Raw genomic sequence first — 20,758 nt, forward strand, 5'->3', positions numbered from 1 at the left:
ACAGTGACTACATAGTTTATAAGTTCAACGTGCTTTCATTTTATTTTAAAAGAGAAACATAGAAATATCATTAACAATGAAATATATCAAAAATTACATGCGATCAAGGAAAATTGAATCCAAGATCTCAAAATCCTATCTGGGTTGTGATTTTTTTGTCAAAATATGTGCAACGTGATTAGCAGCATCATGGGAACAGCTTGTGCTAGCCATCACATCCAATAGCTTGGAGAGTCTCCAAATTTTAGCAACCATCGAAACTTCTTCAGTAGAGAAAAATGTGAGAATAGAACTATTGTTAATGATTTTATCTTAATGATCAGTTGATTAGAAGGACATCATTGAACGACAACAATCGAATCGCATATGATTCTTGTAGTAAATTTTCCATGAATACATCGAGCTATGGCTAAAAGATTAATTCCGTCCGCATCGAGTCCCACCACACCCGCAGCATCCCTCATTTATGCTAGGCTAGACTAGAATATAGTTGGAGAACAGGTGGTCGTGTCACAACTGGAGGGGAGGAAATCTTTTTTTTTTTTTTAATTAAGAATGACGGGGTGAAATTGTATTTCTGAAAAGTTCAGGGACGACAGTCAATGTGATTGCAATTTATTCAATTTTCAGATAATGCAATGAAATGAACTCCAGGAAAGATACCCATTAGAATAGTTCCGACTTCGCCTCCGGCGGAGACCACGGCGCCAAGTTCAACATCTCCAATCTTCAAATTTCAATGTCATGAAATCAATAATGGAATTGACAAACATCCAATTCAAACCAAACCCACTTCGCTTTTATCCAGAAAATCTCTTTCTCCTCCGAAGAATAAGCATTCGGGCATCGCCTTATCGCTGTTACAGGTCGAAAATTTCCCGCCAAAAGGGTATTAAAATTTCAGCTTCTTCGTCGGGCACTAATGCGAGTGAGCCCGAGGGCTTCTCTTGGCTGCAGTTTTCGCAGTCCATTGGGCGTGGTTCTCAAAGGTTTTTTCAGAAATTTGGCGAGTCAGTCAAGAAAGAAACTGGCTTGAGTATTGAAGATGCTAAGGTAAGCGTTAATGAGATGACATACCGGTTCCAGGTTCAGTTTGAACGATTTAACTCCGAAGTGCTGCCGCAGTTCATCGATTGGAATAAGTGGGATTATTGGAAGGTGGTGTAGCTGTTGATGCCATTGTTTTTTTTTTTTTAACAATTAATTCCATAAAAAATATTATTCTTGGATTTTTTAATCGTGAATGATCGTATCGGTTTGTTGTTGTCAGGATATAAAAAATTGGGAACCGAAAAGAGTTGGTGTTTTGGTATTATACATTTTTGTCGTGGTTTTATCTTGTCGAGGAGCATACAGTATGATCCGAGCTCCTATTGTCCAGCGTGAAAGAAAAGAATTGGCAGAGGCATACATGGAGGCGTTAATTCCCGAGCCTACTCCTACTAACGTGAGGCAGTAAGTTATTTTCTCATCCATTATTTGGTAGTTCAAATCTTAAATGTACGTGTGTTGAGTAGAATATGAAGTAATTGGTAAAACTCTCAATATGTACTGTTTTTACATGGTAACTATTTTTTTTGTTACCAGTGTGCTTAAATTTGTGGGTCGAATTCTATAGCTAAAACTTCAAAAGTAGAAACGATCAAAAACTCCTCAGTTGGATCACTTTAGTTTTTAGTATTCCAGACCTACTTTTCCATTTTAAGTGAAACAATCTCATGTTTAATGAGTTTCAGAAGTTCTCAAGATGATTATCTCAAAATTGTACTCATTTCAAGGGCTTACGATAATTGATCCATCTATGCAATGTTGCTTGTGTCATAATCAATATGCTGCAACCTTTCCAAATTGATCCTGTTGGTTTTGTGTCGTATAAATTTCATGCGTATCATTAGGGTAGCTTGATATAAGGCAACTGAATTTCCTTTTTTTTTTTTGGTTTAAGACGTGTGTTGAATTCTAGTATGTTCATGTTCAGCTCCACTCCCCATCAGAAGACGTTAGGGGATATGAGCTACCAATTGGATAAATGGTCTCAAATGATTTAGAGCATCTATACAAATGGGTCATGTTTGCTATGATCCTCCTTTGAGATTAAGTTTTTTACTGATACTAAAATATATTGATGCTATCTGGTATGAGCTTATGTTTCATGACTTCAAAATGCATTGAGATGTCAGTAAACTTACAATTGCCTTTGTTTGCTGTCTTAATGTTGAAATACTTAGCCTGGTTTCTGATGAAGCCCTAACATCTTATATCGCTCTATTTTATATGTTTCCTACTTATAGATTCAAAAAAGGCTTGTGGAGGAAGACAACTCCCAAAGGTCTCAAACTTAAAAAGTTTGTCGAAGCCCCTGATGGGACACTTGTTCATGACAGTTCTTTTGTCGGGGAAGATGCATGGGAAGATGACACCGAAAAGGCCCTAGACAATGTAAAAGAAATAATAGACAAGGACATAAAATTGAATGAAGAGGATAAGAAGTTTGTGAAAGAAGGTTTAGGTTTATCAGGTTCGTTTTTTTCTTGATATGCAGCTGGCTAAAAAAGTTATCCTTGCGTTTGTCCTCCCTTCTCTGTTTGAAATGCTTTTCACAAAGTTAGCCATCCATTTATACATCTTATTGAGGAGAGGAAAGCAGGCTTTTTATCTGCTGGGCACTATCAACACAAATAGATTCTTTGCATGGAAGATTTGACGACAGAAATTTTTACGCATTTATTGACACCAAGTTTCCCACTTATTTTATCTGAGGAAAAAATAACTTAGATGTAATTGGATTTATTGGAGTTGCTTGGTAATTTCACTTTCTTTAGAAGGAAAGGATCTGGAAAAGTTGATATTTATACTCCGTGTAATGCAAAGTTCTGTTTGTTCAATTGGAAAACCACTGAGCCACTCGAACAGTTGTCCGGTGTAATTTGTTGCCACAAATGTTATGAGGAAGTTTTTCTCTAAATACTATTTCACCTGCACAAAGCACTAACATGCTATTTGTTTACGTAAAAGAAAGTTCGGCTATCTATCCACTACTGATTTATGTAGTGAGAGAGGAAAGTAGAAAGACAAGAAATTAAATATTTTTTTATTTGTTCAAGCATAATAGTGCGTACAATAAATGAATAGGAAAACTAGAGACCAAATCTAGGGCTAATATTAGAACCATAAATTTAAATAAATCAGAATTTCCATTACTTTCCAAATTTATGGTGGTTTTCTGATTCATTCTAATCGAATGACCAGAAGCCAGAAGGTATCTGAATAAATCAGAATTCCTCCTGCTGGTCGAGTTTCGCAGTAAGACCAGAGTAAATCAGAGTTTCTCCAACTTCCCTGATTTATGGTAATATCCTAATTGATTCAAATCAATTGACAGAAAATCGTTAACAATCCCTTGAATATAGACAATTTACTTCTGTTTTGTTTTATTTTTCATGCATATTTTTTTGAATGTGTCCGTAATTTGTGTTCTTATTGAATTATTAGCTTTAATTGCAAACTATACGATGTGCTATGGGATTCTGAATTCATAACAAGAAAAAAGTTTATATACATTTATTTATCTAATCAGGCGCTTTTAACAGATTTCTTCGACAGTTGTGAAACAGGATTCAGGAGGAACATGGCGTGATAGACTTACAGCATGGAAAGAAATTCTTCAGAAGGAGAAGCTATCAGAACAACTCGATTCATTGAATTCCAAGTATGTTGTGGAATTTGACATGAAAGAGGTTGAGAATAGCCTCCGCAAGGATGTCGTTGAGATGGCCAGCAATGCAAATGGAGCAAGGGCATTGTGGATCTCCAAAAGATGGTGGCGCTATCGTCCAAAACTTCCTTACACCTATTTCCTTCAAAAACTTGATTCTTCCGAGGTAAAAAAATGTGTTAATATTCACGCCTGCTTAGTCTGAATATTTAACTCCCGCTAATCCTAATTTGTGTAGGGCTAATTTGATCTTGGATTTGTCCCTTTTATAGTTTTCTCATCCATTTTGTGCCAATATTTACTGCAAAAGTTCAAATTGAAATCTCCGTTGCCAAGATACTTATTGTATTCTGTATAACTACAGTAAATGGGTTTTTCAACATTTGTTATGGACCTTATGGTGCACTCTTGCTAAAACCAATAGTAGAGGAAATAGAAATTTTCTAAAATTATATTTAAGTGATAATCTGGTTTGTGCAAGATTCTCAAATAGCATGTTGCCCGTGTAATTAAAGTGTTTTTGTCAGGTTGCTGCAGTTGTCTTTACTGAGGATCTTAAGAGACTTTATGTGACCATGAAAGAAGGATTCCCTCTGGAATATATTGTGAGTCCAATAATCTAGCTGTGTGCTAACAGTTGTTTTTCTTCACGGGCTGACATCTGCTGTTACCTGCCTAGGTTGATATTCCACTCGATCCATTCCTCTTTGAGGCAATATTAGGTTCTGGAGTTGAAGCAGATCTTCTTCAGAAGAAGCAAATACATTATTTTTTGAAAGTTGTATTTGCCCTCTTGCCGGGAATACTGATCTTATGGTTCATAAAGGAAGCTTTAATGCTGCTTCATATTACTACAAACCGTTTTCTTTATAAGAAATATAACCAGCTTTTTGATATGGCATATGCTGATAACTTCATTCTGGTAAGTTCTGTTGTTTCTTTGAGCTTGTGTCGCTCTAGATTTTTTTCTCTTGAATTATTTTGATTTCCCACTCAGCCAGTTGGTGAAGTTGGTGAAGCAAAATCAATGTACAAGGATGTAGTACTAGGAGGAGATGTCTGGGATCTTCTTGATGAGTTGATGATCTATATGGGAAACCCCATGCAGTATTATGAAAAGAATGTGAAGTTTGTACGGGTACGCTAGATTGTTATAAACATTAAAGAAATAACCTATCCTAAATTTTCTTTAAAAGAATGTTTTTTTACATGAAACGGTCATAAAAGAATGTTTTCTTCTCCATCTTATTATGCACATTTCAGGGTGTCCTTCTGTCGGGACCCCCAGGGACAGGCAAAACCCTCTTTGCTAGGACACTAGCAAAAGAGAGCGGGTTGCCTTTTGTTTTTGCTTCCGGTGCAGAATTCACAGATAGTGAGAAAAGTGGTGCTGCAAGAATTAATGAATTGTTCTCAATCGCGAGGAGAAATGTAAGAGTACTCCCTTTTAGCTGTGCATGCTGATTCTTCTTAGTGGAGGATAAAGATTTGAAGGTGCTGGAAACTTAACGAAATTATTAATGGACATTAAAATTTTTTTTGGGAGTATTTGAGATCATGGTTTGGATATCCAGATGGATTAATATTAGGAAGGTGCAGGTGGTGTTAGGTTTTATTGTCGGTTGTTTCGGAATATATTTTTTGGAAATGTGTTTTTGGACATTGCTTTGGAAAATATGATCTATGTTTTTTTTGAAGAATACGATACATGTCTTGATTTTACTTCTGAAGATATTTTTGAACGGTAAATATGTCATGTAAAAATGTAATGATTTATCTAATTTTTTATTAGTATGCTTTGTAAAAAAGATAATAAACAATGTATTTGGATTACAACATAATATAATAGTAGAGTATTTATGGAGAATGACGAAAGTTGAGTTAAAAATAATAATCACAGTCGGAGATGCGAAATGCATAAAAATATGTTTTTCGGAAAAAATGTAAAGATGTTTCTGTTTGGTTTTATTTTTGGAGATGGAAAATATTTCCAGAAGAATAAAACTGAAGAAATCCTATGCTTTTCGTAAACAAATAGGCGTTCCTTCTAAAAAAATTGGTTTAAAAGAGCAAATACGTTGTGTACTAGTTATTGAGAAATCACAAAGGGATTGACATGAAACTTTTTTACTGGTTTTTTATATGCAGCACTAACAACTTATTTTAGGTTAGCCAATGCATCTGGGGCTCATAAACACTACAAGTGTTTGGTTTATATAAAAGTAGGGATTATGTCTGTCTTCGAGACATTGAAGAGCGAAAGTAGGGAATCAATGAAACTTGGAAAACCAACGCTGAAATAGTTTGTGAAATCTGCATACAGTTCCTCAAGTTAAGGAATTTGTTTCCTTTTAAAATTTTCCAACCAATCCTCTCTCCATTCTCTCAAACAGGAGCAACAAATGACCAGGAATAGGAAAAATTTAACATGGTTCTGTGATGCATTATGATTTTACATTTAACTATATTCCATATTTACTCACAGAATCAATCATCATCATTAATTTTCCTCATCTAGAAATGATCATAGCCTTTGTGAACATGTGACGCAAAGAAACTCAGTCTGTGGGGGGTGAATTGTAAGAACGTGTGCTTGCATGCGTACATACAAGTGTATTATACTTATGTGGTTATGTTTGCATCCAAACATTTATGGATCTTGTTAGCTTTTGAAGAAATATATCCATGGTGTCTTTTTCCAGGCTCCTGCTTTTGTATTTGTGGACGAGATAGATGCTATTGCTGGAAGGCATGCCAGAAAGGATCCACGTAGGAGAGCAACATTCGAAGCATTGCTTGCACAGCTGGATGGAGAGTAAGAATTTTTTTTAAAATCTAATATTTTTCATGTCAGTGCTGAGGATATGAGTTTCATTGCATGGTTAAATGCATAGTTATTTGGGGCACAAGGCGCACTAAAGCGCTAGGGTGCCTTGGGGCCTGAGGCGCGAGGCGAAGCGCACGCTTTATCGAAGTAAAGCGCATTTGACACAAATTTTAAAATTCAACATATATAAATTATTTTATACTATTTAAATTAAATACTTTTCACAAAAATAACAAATAATATAAATAAAAATCAATTAACAGATAATGTAGCATAATTCATAACAAAAAACAAACTCCAATCATCTAAAATTCATTATTAAGTTGTAAGTGCATGATAGTATATTTAGACGTAGAGACTAGAGAAAGGCCGCTGCAGTGCTGCACGCAAGACGTAAGACGCAGATGACAGAACCAGAAAAAATTTGAGAATTGAGACGTAGAGACTAGAGAAAGGCCGCTGCAGTGCTGCACGCAAAGTCGCTTACACAGAGAGAAATTGAGAGGTCGCTAGGGAGAAAAATGGACACATGCAGGGCTTTTTAAAACATAAAATAGGGATTTTGTTTGTAATTGGGCTTTAAAACTTATTGGGCTTTAATTATATGTATAGAATCGTATCATAAATGGCTTTATTGGTACAGGCGCACAAGCGCGCGCCTTTCAGCAGAGGCGCGCCTAAGGCGCACGCTTGATTAATGTGTTGCGCCTGGGTGATAGGTGCGCCTGGCTGCGCCTGTCGCCTAGGCGCAGCCAGGCGCTCGCCTTTTATAACTATGGTTAAATGCCTTTATTTGTCTTGGGATTGGTAATTAATTCCCATGCCATTTTTGGATTACCGAAAATGACTATCCTGGTGTGATAAAAGAATTGGGAAGTCCGATTCTAAATTACGTTGTTGGATATACTTCAGATCTGTGCTTCTGACAAATATGGTTCCAAATGTTACTTTGCTGCCTGGTTTTCCTCAAAGCCCGTAGCAAAAATTATTTGCCAAATTTTCTCAGAAAGAAGATAGCAAAACACAGTTCGTTTTCTGTCTTATATGGCCATTCATTGTACTTTGATTTATCTTGTTCTGCTATGTAGATTCTCTAGCATGCCCTTGGCCAGCTAGGTGAGTAGTGGTTGATGAGATGAAAAGAAAGTACACAATTAGGGGTGAAAAGAAATTGATTAGACATTGCTGGATTGAAAATTTGACATGAAAATTAAAACAATTGAAGTGAATACAAAATTTTTGGAAATATTTTGTATATTCACTTTGGAAGTGTTGTGCGCTGCTGTGTGCCTGGAACAGAAGGATGCTGGTTAAACATTGTAATCCAACCAGTACATTAGCATTGTGCATAACTTGTGCCTGCAACATACATCCTGATGTTATTGCAAAACATTGCTGTTTCATATGACCTTTTTAGGCCCCACTGCTCGGTCACCAATTACCCATGCCTCCTACAATATCATGGAGTAGGCATCACTGCTCAGTCACCTATTAGCCTTTTCCTCATATCAATTTATGGATTACCATGTGTAGTTTTGGAAAGGAAAGACATGAGGAATTCGTTTGATTAAGCATAAACTTTACAATGTATTGATAAATGATCTAATCAAAAGCTAATCTAAATAAATTTTAAAAACAAATTATAGATAAACTTCTATGTACCCTTACTCTAGATAACAATCCTGTTATTTCAATTTCATCACATCTTGTGGATTATAAAGTTGATCATGCCCCAACTTGGAACGCAATTATTCAAAGATAGGCCGAAAGCAGCAATCTGCAATTGTGTAGGAACGTATCTAACGTCAATGATTATTTTTCCAATATTCACACTTGTGAAATGACGATCCATCTCAACGTGTTTGGTTCGATCATGGAAAACTAGATTTTTGGATATACTAATGGCAGTCTGATTATCACACATAAGTTCCATTGGTCCACGATCTTCCATCTTTAATTCATCGAGTAATTTCTCGAATCACATACCCTCACACATTCCATTAGCCAAAGCTCTAAATTTAGCTTCAGCACTGCTGCGAGCAACCACCGGTTGCTTCTTGCTCCGCGAAGTTACAATGTTTCCCCACATGAATGTACAACACCCGAAGGTGGAGCGCATATCTATAGGGGATCTTGTTTAGTTAGCATCACTCTAGACTTAGACATCTCTGGTTGTTGTTTTTCTGAATATTAATCCTTCCCTGGAGTCTTTTTTAGATACCTCAACACTCGGTAAGCCGCCGCTATTTGTTCTTCAGTTGAATTGTTCATGAACTGATAACATCAGTTACAACAAATCCCATATTTGGTCATGTGTGAAAAATATATAAGCTTGCCAACTAGTCTGTGGTATATTCTTTTGTCAACTGGTGACTCTTCTTTTCACTCCGATCTTGATATTTGGGTCCATAGGGGTATCCATTGGCTTACACCCCAACATACCAGTTTTCTTTAGGAGGTCTAATCGTTGCAAATTCGAGATACTAGGAGATGATCTTGGCTGCTACCTCCATCCCATTCCCGAAAAATACCTAAGGTGCCCGAGGTCCTTCATTTCAAATTTCTTGGAAAGTATAGGTTTCACATAAGCCTTTTCTTCTTCGTGATTTCTTTTAATGACAATATCATCCACAGACAATGAGAACCGTGATCTTGCCCAATCCAGAGTCTTTCACAAATAACATACAGATTGGCATTGTGTGTAACTGTCTCCCTTCAAGACATTGGTGAATCGATAGAACTGGGAACCGGGCTCTGGGAGTTTTTTTGAGCCCATAGATTGACTTCTTCAATTTGCAAACCTTCTTTGTTGTTGCTTCAGATTCAAAACTGGGTGGAATGTCCATATATACTTCCTCAAGATCTCCATCAAGAAAAGTATTTTTGACGTCAAGTTGGTATAAAGGCTAGTCTAGATTTGCTGCAACTGATAAGAGGACTCATACTGTGTTAAATCTGGCACTAGAGCGAAGGTCTCTTGATAATCAATTACATATGATTGTGTGTATCCTTTGGCGCTACCAAATATGTTTTTAAGTCTTTCAATGCTTCCGTCTGACTTGTGTTTGATCATAAAGATCAATTTGCTTCCAATTGTATTCTAACATAATATAAAAAGTCTCAACTTACTAGTCATCAAAACCGGTGCATAAAGAAAATAAGAGCAAATAGTTTAAAACATGCATATAAAATCTCGTAAGCTACAAGTTCCTCGGGTTTGCACTGTCGCTAGTTCGAGCCTGCTCACTGGTCACCGCCTCCCGTCTCCTCAACTACATCATCTGCATCGATCAAGTCTAGGGAGCCTAATGACTCAGCATGCATAAATCATGAATAACAAGTAATACGTAATAAAAATTCATGCAATTTAAACATAGCTCGTACATAACATAAAGTAAGCATAAATATGTATCACGCGACTTTCTTCCATAAACATTTTCATAAAATCATATTTTCATACTCGTCATAATAATCATATTTGTAATTCATTTTACATAGAGTTCTGTTCAGTGCAAGTGGCCCATAACATAAATCGTTTGATCAAACAAAACTATAGTACTGGACCGGCAGGGATCACCACAGCCCTTGGACTGGATGTCCACTCCCTAGCATAACATAATTCCTCCAAAGAGGTTGGAGAGGTATCCAGAAACGTTCTTCGGCTTTCAAACCCGTAACATAATTTGGCCACAAGACAAATCACATACCTCAAAAATAATTATTTTACACGTTATACACACTTATGATCATCGTGAACCTCGTTGGATTTTTCCCAGACATGCTGCCATAACTTCCTGAAATAAATACCCAAAACAGCCCCTAAAGTGCATTTGGGTACATACAACTCCCGATTTAAATATAACCACTTAGGACATACCAATCGACTCGGGACTAGACCCATACATAAAATACATCATAATCTACTGCCTAAGGCCCTAGACCATCACCGAACCCCATACCATGTACCACGAACCATATAGACACAAGCTGTCGAAAGAGTGACACTATGACACTTATGCGTTCTGTACGAATTTCTATCGATTCCAACTCGAACCAAGCACGAGACTCGACGCTTAGACACCACTTAAGACCCTGGTTCAGCCCTTTCCAGCCCATAACACCAGCACAGCCCTTAAACCTACCAAACCCGTTAGCCCTACATCGCGAGCCCCTCACGTGCGTTCACGACCATTACGAGTCCAGCCCTTATGCTAGCCAAACAGACCCTAACCGACCCATACCAGGCCTACCCCGGGACCCTAAGACTCTGCCTAGACCCTAGGCACGAGCCCTGTTCCAGCCTACAACCAAAACCTGACGCCCAAGCCGCGGCCGTGCCCTTATGCGTATCCATGCGCTCTATTCGTTTTCTGCTGCACCAGCAGCCTTTTGCCCCATGCCGGACCGTCTAATAACATCTTATCAGACCCTATAACGTAACCATATGTTGCAGCAAGCCATAAGATCGGTCCAGCGAAGACGGCGTTTAAAAACTTGAGAAAACGAAGGAGTTCATGCATATTATATATCAAACGATTTTTAATAACGTTCTAGCGTTCATAAAATCGAACCAACAAGTTTTTATGTATAATTTGTATCAAAATACAGTATATAAGATGTTGATGCATAGAAGAAAGGTTTAGACATGTCTTTGCATTAAAAACGCACGATATATCGAAAACGAACGTGAGGAAGAACGGAGGCCGAACGGACACGGTTTGCTGTGTTTGATGGCTTGAAAAGTGACTAAATTTATCAAGGATGGTAGTGTGATGATCGTGTAAGCTTGCTGATTGAAGAAACAATCGAAACTCCAAGCCCTAGGTGATGAAATTTTCGGCCAAGAGCTAGTTTGTGATTTTTTCTGTTTGTGTGTATGTCGTGTGTTGTGTAGATTCTAGGGCTAGGACTCTTTTATATTTTGCTTAGAATATTATTAGGTGTTTAGGTTAATTAATCAAGCATTTAAATTACTAATTAAGCCCTCCCACTTTCTACAATTTGTATATTTAAGAGTCCTAAAAATCCTAAATTCTATCCTTAATTTAAATACTATCTAATTTAATTAACTAAGTCATAAAAAAATAATTATTAAAATATTATATTTCACGTGGACGTATTTAAATTCTTTGCTTTCGAAATTTGCTAATTAAAATGCATAACGTCTCCATTTCACTTGATAAATTAAATTTAGCCCTCAAATGCTAATATTGAATATTTTTCTAATATACTTAATTTCTTGACTTAAAATAAAATAAAAATATAACTTTGAATTTTAACTCTTTATTCGTCTCCAGTTTCCTTCCCCGGTTCGGCATTGAATATTCGTTTGAAAACTAAAACTCGAGAAAACATTTAATTTGCATAAGAACAAAATAAATAGGTATGTATTTAAAATAATTTAACACGTAGCATTCATTATTTAGATTATTAATTAAATTAATAAATTATTTCAATCATACATGGGGTTTACGTGTGCTAGTTTTTGGGCATTACAGAGTAACAAAGGAAGATGCACTTAATGGCTCTTGGTTCAAGTTTGCCACGGTTGTGTGAATGGATATGGACAAAAGATGAACATCCAAAGGCAAAGACTTTGAGTGGTGGGATATTATGAAGCCGATGAGTGTTAGGGGAAAACTCGAGAAGAGCCTGGATTGGAGTTTTGTGGTTAAGGACATGAGAAGGTATTCTATTGATGAGATTGGTTGTTGTAAGAATAGCATCACCTTACGGTGTGTTTGGATGCTTAAAATTTTGGATTTGGATTTGGAAGTAGAATTGGATTTGGAAATTCATGGATTTAGAATTCGATCGTATGTTTTGTTTGAAATTTAAAAATTCTATTTAGAATTCATTTCTTGTTTGGAAAAAAACAAGATTTGAATTTGGAAATTTAAAATTTTACTAAAATAATCTTAATTATCTTTGACAAAAATCAAGATTTAAAACATATTATTGACATTATTTAAAAACTGAAAAATTAAAATTAATTTTATCATATATTTTCCTATATCATTTCAATTATATATTTGTGTTATACACATTACATAAACTCTTATATAATTAATTAACTAATCTTAACCAACACAAAATGACTTATTAAAATAAAATAATCGAATTTAAATTCTAAGAAATAAATTATTTCAAAATTAAATATTCAACGACATCCTAATTTTATAAATAGAAAAATAAATTATTATCGAATAAATATACTAAAATAAAAAATAAATAAATTTGCCATTTAATCCAACCATTACACATATAAAGATGGCAGAAGGATAATAATTGAAAAATTTTGTTATGGATATTTTTTAGTTTTATTCAAATCCAAATCCTATCAAATCTGACCAGTTTTGAGAATATTTGTTTATATACAATGAAATCCACTCAAATCCCGTCAAATCCATTAAAATCCAATTTTATTTTTAAAATCCCACTAATGGTTAAAACCAGGATTTACAAATCCAAATCTCTCCAAATCCCTCCAAATCAATGCTTCCAAAATCAAGCGTCGATTTTTCTTTTCAGAAACCCGATTATGTTGAGGTGTGTAAACACAAGAGCTTTGGTGTACAATACACTGATTTTGCAAATAAACCCCATGATTGAATTGAAGTAATCACATGCACGGTCAGTTCTTAAAACTTGAATCTTGCTGGAAAATTGTGTTTGGATCATGGCGTGGAATCGTTTAGACATCTGGAAAGTTTCGATTTAAATTTCATTAGGAAAACCCATGACAATCGTGTATGATCATCGACAAATAGTAAAAACCAGTGGGTTCCACTTATATTTTTGACGTTAGAGAGTCCCAGGTATCACTATCTATGCATGAGAGAAAAAGGTGCAGATGGCTTGTAACGACGTGATGCGAAAGTGGCACGAGTGTGCTTTCCCAATTGGCAAATATCACAATGTATAGAAGCCAAACTTTTATTGTTGAATAACGAATGAAATAGTCTTGTAAGATACAAGAAATTTCGGTGTCCTAATCAATAATACCATAACAAAATTTCACTATCTTGATTAGAATTCAAAGTCGAGACAGAACATGACAAAAAAATGAGGGGAACTGGTGGTTTGGCTTCTCTGGGGAAGATCCACTTTCAGGAGATATAGCCCCCCGCGCACAACTCAACACTGCCAATCGTCTTCCCCAATTCGAAATCCTGGAAAATATATGAACCAACAAGGAATTTAGCTAGTATTTGAGGTCATTTGTGAGTTTACTCACTGAAAGAAGGTTACAACTAAGGTCAGGTATGAATAAAATAGTTGAATGCAAATTTCTGGAGTTGCACATATCAATCCATCACCGGCTACCTTGGAGCAAGATCCATTGGCAATTCCGACGGCATGAGAATCAATACATGGTGTGAACGATTGAAATAAAGTCAAGTTTTCAGTCATGTAGTCCGAGGCACCCGAGTCAACCATCCATGAGGTAGATAAAACACGCTGTGAAAGCAAAGCATGAGGGATTGTACCTTGATGCGCCACATTACCATAATTATAAGTGAAGGATTGGGGGACGGGCTGGTTTATCCAAACAGCTTTTTAAGGATCTCAAGTTGCTCTTTAGTGAAAGGTTGCTGGTCCGTAGTGTGATTTTCTGTTGATGCAGTGTTGGCTCTCCTTTCATGGGCTAGTTTCCGGGTTTCCCATGGATTTTGCAACAGGTGTCGAGCATGTGATTGGGTCTTTTGCACTTTTTTCTCCATGGACGACCATTTTTCATTTTTCCATGGAAGGCTGTCGGCTTAAAATTGTTCAGCATCCTGGGATCAGTGTTCGTTGATAAATGAGTAGCGAGAGCCGATCCATTAGTAGAAGAAATAGCAGACGGAGGACCAAACATCTCACTTTTGCGGCTCTCCTCATGGCGAACTTATGAAAAACGGTGCACAGACTCGTCAATTGAAAAAACGGTGCACAAACTCGTCAATCGTTTTGTGCCCAATATACGATCCCGTTCTTCATCTAGTGTGTTGTTGAGGCCTGATAAAAATTTGAAGATGCTATTTTTTTCAACAATTGCCCGATAGTGACGATCGTCGTCTAGGCATTTCCATTCATGAACCTCGAAAGGTCCAATCATTGCCAGTGTCGTGTAAGTGTAGTGAAATACACAGTGACAGTGGACTCCCCCTGGTGAATGTCCTTAAGAATGCTTTCTGTCGAAAAAGAATAAGAAAACACGGAGAGGAAACTATTGTTTCTTACAGTTATTGATAAATATGGGTAATAGACATTTTTACGGATTGCGGCCGTTGAAGGAAGCTTTTTTCCATTGAGTTTGTAGCAAGTGCTTGGGATGGGCGAATGGTTTGTGACCATTAATGTGATGGACACAAACTGGTAATCTGCTTTTGAGGGTTTGGATGGAGAAGCCATGCCGTATTTGGTCATGGATTAATAGCTCTCTTATACCATGAAGTTTTGGAACGGAAAGACATGAGGAAATCGTTACTATCTATCCTAACTACTGGATAATAATCCTGTTATTTCAATTTCATCACCATCTTAACATCATTCAGTATGATCGACCACACCACTTTTTTCACATGCTTCAGCATTTCCTGACCACTGACCGAATCAACTGCTTGAAGTTATGATGTAATAAAATTGTTTTCCATCGTAATCAAGGAGTCAAGTTTGTTTGTTTCTTTGTTTTTCGCCTTTTTTATTCTCCTTTGTGAAATTTTCTTCGAGGAGAAAGAATCTAGTCGCGGAACCAGCCTTTGTTTAATCAATTGTATATGAATATTTATTATTGATATTAAAATGAGGTACTTGAATTTGGAAATGGTGTCTTCTCCTCATACAAGATTTTGTTCTGTTTTACACACTTGCAAATGGTGACTAATTTAGAGGACCAACGTCTAGTTGGTTGAATGGCTTGCATTAAGTATTAAGTGATCTACGTAGCATTCATCAACTTGTTCTAAATTTAGAACAGAAGCACTGTACTCATTTTCAGCATTTTCTCATTGTGTCACTTACATTTTCTTGATTTATGTCAGTAGTGAGTACTCATTTAGTTTTGCTTTCTGTAACTCACAGATAAATTACTGTTTGCAGGAGAGAAAAAACTGGTGTTGATAGATACTCGCTTAGGCAAGCTGTCATATTCATATGTGCTACTAATAGACCTGATGAACTAGACCTAGAATTTGTTCGCCCTGGACGCATTGACAGGCGTGTATATATTGGATTACCTGATGCAAAGCAAAGAGTACAAATCTTTGGTGTTCATAGTACTGGGAAGGAACTTGCTGAGGATGTTGACTTTGAAAAGGTTCATTGGTTTCACGCAGTCTTTTATTTTTCACATTTTAAATATGTTGGTGAGTTTAGGTTTTGGATTGTGAGAGAAAACTTTTACCGAATTACTGGTTTCTTGGAAGGATTCTTACTAAAGCCTACTTCTCTCTGGTAGGTTGGAGAAGCCCTTCTAGTGATGCTATAACTTAACACTTGCCTTTTTGTTGTTCTTTCCCCCACCCCTATAGGTAGTCTTCCGTACTGTTGGATATTCTGGTGCAGATATTAGAAATCTTGTCAATGAAGCAGGAATAATGTCTGTAAGTTCTATGCACTTAATATTTAACTTTTTTATGACAATATCCACTGGCTTACAGCATGTTTGTCTGGTTTTTTCTGATTTCCCGAGGCATAGGAGCTTGTAGAAGTAAATTCCATTAATGAACTGCTGCGCTTTATTATTATTATCTTTTGTCTCTTGGGAGAACATCATCCATCTGATAAAAAAAGCATAATGGAGTCCCTGCCTTTGCATTATAGTTGGCCATGATATCCCAAAATTTAGAAAGATGACACACCTATTATTTTATTGGAAGAAATTTTCCCAAGAATCATCCCTAAAACCAACTTACAGCTCCTGTTCTAATCCTTTTTCCGTGGAAAAAGTTAAAACCATCTTTGGTCAAAGTTTTTGTTCGACCTTCCCCGTATCCAAGTTTTTGCTTCGATTCACTTAGTGTTTCTGTTTGTTCATCCCAGCTCTGTTCAGGTCTCTCCTTCATGTTGGAATTTCTCCTGTTTTAATTATATAGCAGCTCCCCTCTTTCTGTTTGATAATTTTCTTTCTATTCCTTCCAGCCAATAGATGGCGCGCATAGTGACATTTTACTGCCTATCGACTTCTATTTTGGTGAACTTGTTAAAATTTGCGATTTTGAAGAGTCCTAGATTCCCTCTTTAGTTAAAATTTCATCTCATACTCAAATCTTCAATGTTAGAAGGAAGTGGACTTTGATATGCCATACTGTTTAACAAAAGGTTTGTTGAAAACGCTTGGTCCCAAAATCTTGTGCTTGTGGACCCAACACCCCTCACATGTAAGCTGGGTATGAAAGAATATGTGAGGAATTAACAGACAAGATGTATACGTGCAATTTTATCGGGCATTAAGCAACGAAGACCTTAACTGACTCTTGAACAAACTTAATGAAATATATGGGGTTTAGTGCATTTGCGGTTTTGAACATATACTTTTGACTTTGGTACCATGTTGAATCCAATTTATCACAAAAACTTGAGCTTGTGGTATGTGGCACATCAATAGTTTTATAATTTCACATGGATGTCATAACTTTTGACCCTTGTTGAAAGCTTCTGTTTTGGACTTCCACACCTGGTATGCTCTTCGTCCTTCTTGACGGTCTACTCTTTGATAATAAATGGTGGCTGAACAGGTCAGAAAAGGGCATTCTAAAATCTACCAGCAAGATATTATAGATGTGTTGGACAAGCAACTTCTCGAGGGGATGGGTGTGCTTCTCACTGAGGAAGAGCAGCAGAAATGTGAACAAAGTGTATGGTTTCTTTTGTGGCACTTACTAAGGTTGTGGATAGCATGTAAATGATCATACTCGTGATGTTTTTCTCAACATTTTCATAGGTTTCTTTAGAGAAGAAAAGGCTTTTGGCAGTGCATGAAGCTGGTCACGTAGTCTTAGCACACTTATTCCCACGATTTGATTGGCATGCATTTTCTCAGCTTTTGCCTGGTGGCAAGGTATAGCATAGTGTCGATAAAGATTTTGTTCCGTTGAATGAATCCTGAATGGCCTTCATCTGTTGTCTAATTGAGCAGGAAACTGCTGTGTCTGTTTTTTATCCTCGAGAAGACGTGGTAAATCAAGGTTATACAACCTTTGGTTACTTGCAAATGCAAATGGTGGTTGCTCATGGAGGGCGTTGTGCCGAGCGCATTGCATTTGGTGATGACATTACTGATGGAGGAAGGGATGATCTGGAGAAAATTACGAAGGTAACATAAAGTCATAAACACATGTAGTCTCACATTTAATTTGGACATGGATGCCGGCTCCCTGAGAGTAATTCTGACCAAGTGTACAATTGTTGAGAATTCTTCTGACTTAATTCTGTGGCAGATTGCTAGAGAAATGGTAATAAGCCCCAGAAATCCTAGGTTGGGGCTCACTGCTTTGACGAAAAGAATTGGGATGGTCGATCTACCAGATAACCCAGATGGTGAGATAATAAGATACAAGGTAACTTTACATGATTATAGTTTAAACATAAGATATGGTTTGTAACTGTTTTGTTTCAACTTCTGCACTCAAACAAATAATCTCTCTTTTGTTTGCTTTTGATGTCAGTGGGATGATCCTCATGTTATTCCTGCAAATATGACACTTGAAGTTTCTGAACTTTTTACACGGGAGTTGGCTAGGGTAATTTTAATTTACCATGCTATTGCCTTTTCTGCTAAATGTATAATCTTGTTGCTTGGCATGTATGTCATACTAATTTCCTTTTGAACCCATGCTTTCCAAGTTAATCACAAAATGATTCAAATAAGTATGGGCATGAAGTTAGGCGACTACTAAATTCCACTTAGGCGATGGGAGACCGTGGCAAATATGAAATTCACCGAGGAAGAGGGAGACCGAAGAGGATTTGGTTAACAACGATAAAATTCATTTACATATAAATGATGATAAAGTAGGAGATAGCACAATGGTGTAGGAGGATCCGTATATCTGACCCCATCTAGTGGGATAAAAGTTTGATTTTTGTATTGAATTTCACTTTCATCCCAAAAAATTCAATATTTACTTCCAACCATAAGCTAGTGATATGAAAAGAACAATATGCTAATGAATTTAAAAGATTATTTGGTATGAAAAAAATTATGTGAATTACCTAGAATCAATAATTAAGACTGATACCAGAAAAATCAGTATGGACAATAATGGTAAAATTGAAAGATTAAATTATTATATGATCCAATGTTAAACATAAAACAAACAGAATGAGATTAAAGGCTTTTTTTTGTAGTTCTCTTGTTTCTTCTTGTTGATTTTTTTTCCTTATGTAGCTTTATTGACGTTATGAATTTCATTACTGAAAATAGTACATTGACGAGACTGAAGAACTTGCTATGAAGGGACTGAGAGACAACAAACACATTTTAGACGTGATTGCAGAGGAACTATTAGAACATTCAAGGATAACTGGATTGGTAATGTACATTTTTCATATTCTCATTGTGCATGATACTCACAAAAATAAACAATCAAACAAAATCAGTTCCATCTAGGCTGTTACCTAGCAAAATTATAAATTGTAAACATTTCTGACAAATGGGCAAAAATATTTACTCAAAATTCAAACATATACCATTGCTTAAACCATAAATATTCTTCCCCTATGTTGTTGAGTTAGCTGTCATCTGGTAATTTTTTAATGGGAAATTGCTTTCCAGGAAGTAGAAGAACTAATGAGAGGTTTGTCGCCAATTATGTTTGAAGATTTTGTTAAACCTTACCAGATTGACTTGGGAGAGGTATTGTGGTTCCGTTATTATTTCTTGATATTGTAGGGTTCTGAAAACGTTAATACTTCTATAGATGGTCTTCAATACAACCATTGCTTTGCATGTATGGAGAAAAAAGGTTTCCTTGAATTTATTTCTAGCTTCAAGATCTTGTTCTTGACTTGATGAGGTGTGGCTTATGAAAATACCTAATAATTAGTCTGTTTCTGTTGGGAAGTGAGTAATCTGTTAGTAAAATGTTAGTTTGCTGGGAGCAACACGGGTTTTTGTTGTTTTGTATGGCTATCTATATGACATATGGCCTATGGGCTGCTTATTGTCTGAGTGATTGGAGTTGGACAATTACTATAACCTATATATACGACCTTTTAGTCCTACAATCCATTTCAAAGTGTCCTATGTTCGATGTTCATTAATTGCAAGTTAGTTTAGAGGGTGATTGATGAGGTAAGAATCGTCACCGCTATCTTGTATATGTGACAAAATGATAAAACAAATAATTCAATCTACTCTGCAATTTAAAATATTTGATAGCTACTGTCACCAATATTTAAAACTTTTGGTATAGAAACAAATATTTTATCCTAACAAAATCTCTAGCTTTCACAGGGCACATAAAATACAAAAGCTTCAACTAGGTAGTCTTGCTAGTTTCGTCAAATGCATTTTTCTCTTGCATATGGTTTCTTGTGATAAATTATATTCCTTATTTCAGAAATCGTTATCCTTTAATCAACAGGATGGGCCAATTTCTCACAACGACCGCCTCCGTTATCAACCTCTTGATATCTATCCTGCACCAATGCACAGATGTTGAACTTTGTGGGGGAAAGGAAAACAATTTTTGGGTGGAGTCAGATCTGCTTTTTTTTTTTAACCCCAGATCTGCGTTTTGGTGAAAAGCTAATCAAGGACCAATTAGTCCCGGTAGCTGCAAGAAATTGACAATGGCACGGGCTGCGCGGCATGGCAGAGACTTAAGGTTGCCTGGTAGACGGATCACAGAATTTAACAGCACTTCGACACTTTCTTGTGCACTAATTGCTTATTTTATTTGGATCTTGCCGTATGACCGTGGGTGAATAATCCAAGTCTAAGTAAAATTATTTCTTCATTATTTCAATAAAATTTCTTTGAGATCCATATGTTTACAACAAAATGGAGCTACTAAACATTTGTAATGACATAAATACATAGTTACATGCATCTGAAAGCATGTCAAACAAAGATCAATTTCTTGATGACAAGATGAGTATTGTGACACATTTGCTTGTTGGGGAAGTTCTATCTGCGATGCTGATTTCATTGAATACAGATGGGACTTGTGAGAATAATTTATGGAGTTTATTGATTAGCTAGTCTAAAGTTTGCTAGTAGGAAGCCC

At 36.3% G+C, this 20,758-nt stretch overlaps 1 protein-coding gene across 1 annotated transcript; it reads left to right on the forward strand.

Moving 5' to 3' along the window:
- The first annotated feature begins 633 nt into the window (after positions 1–633).
- Positions 634–20,515, forward strand: LOC142532392 (ATP-dependent zinc metalloprotease FTSH 12, chloroplastic). Its single transcript, XM_075638704.1, has 19 exons — positions 634–1,158; positions 1,271–1,455; positions 2,292–2,518; positions 3,604–3,881; positions 4,243–4,320; positions 4,395–4,637; positions 4,713–4,853; positions 4,979–5,146; positions 6,418–6,530; positions 15,627–15,843; positions 16,058–16,129; positions 17,264–17,383; positions 17,470–17,586; positions 17,665–17,841; positions 17,966–18,085; positions 18,194–18,268; positions 18,952–19,059; positions 19,303–19,383; positions 20,114–20,515. Exons 1-19 carry the CDS (start codon positions 745–747, stop codon positions 20,189–20,191), a joined length of 3,012 nt encoding a protein of 1,003 aa, XP_075494819.1. The 5' UTR covers positions 634–744; the 3' UTR covers positions 20,192–20,515.
- The last annotated feature ends 243 nt before the right edge of the window (positions 20,516–20,758 follow it).

The sequence above is a fragment of the Primulina tabacum genome, chromosome 2 (assembly GCF_025594145.1).
Source record: "Primulina tabacum isolate GXHZ01 chromosome 2, ASM2559414v2, whole genome shotgun sequence".
Classification (NCBI taxonomy): domain Eukaryota; kingdom Viridiplantae; phylum Streptophyta; class Magnoliopsida; order Lamiales; family Gesneriaceae; genus Primulina; species Primulina tabacum.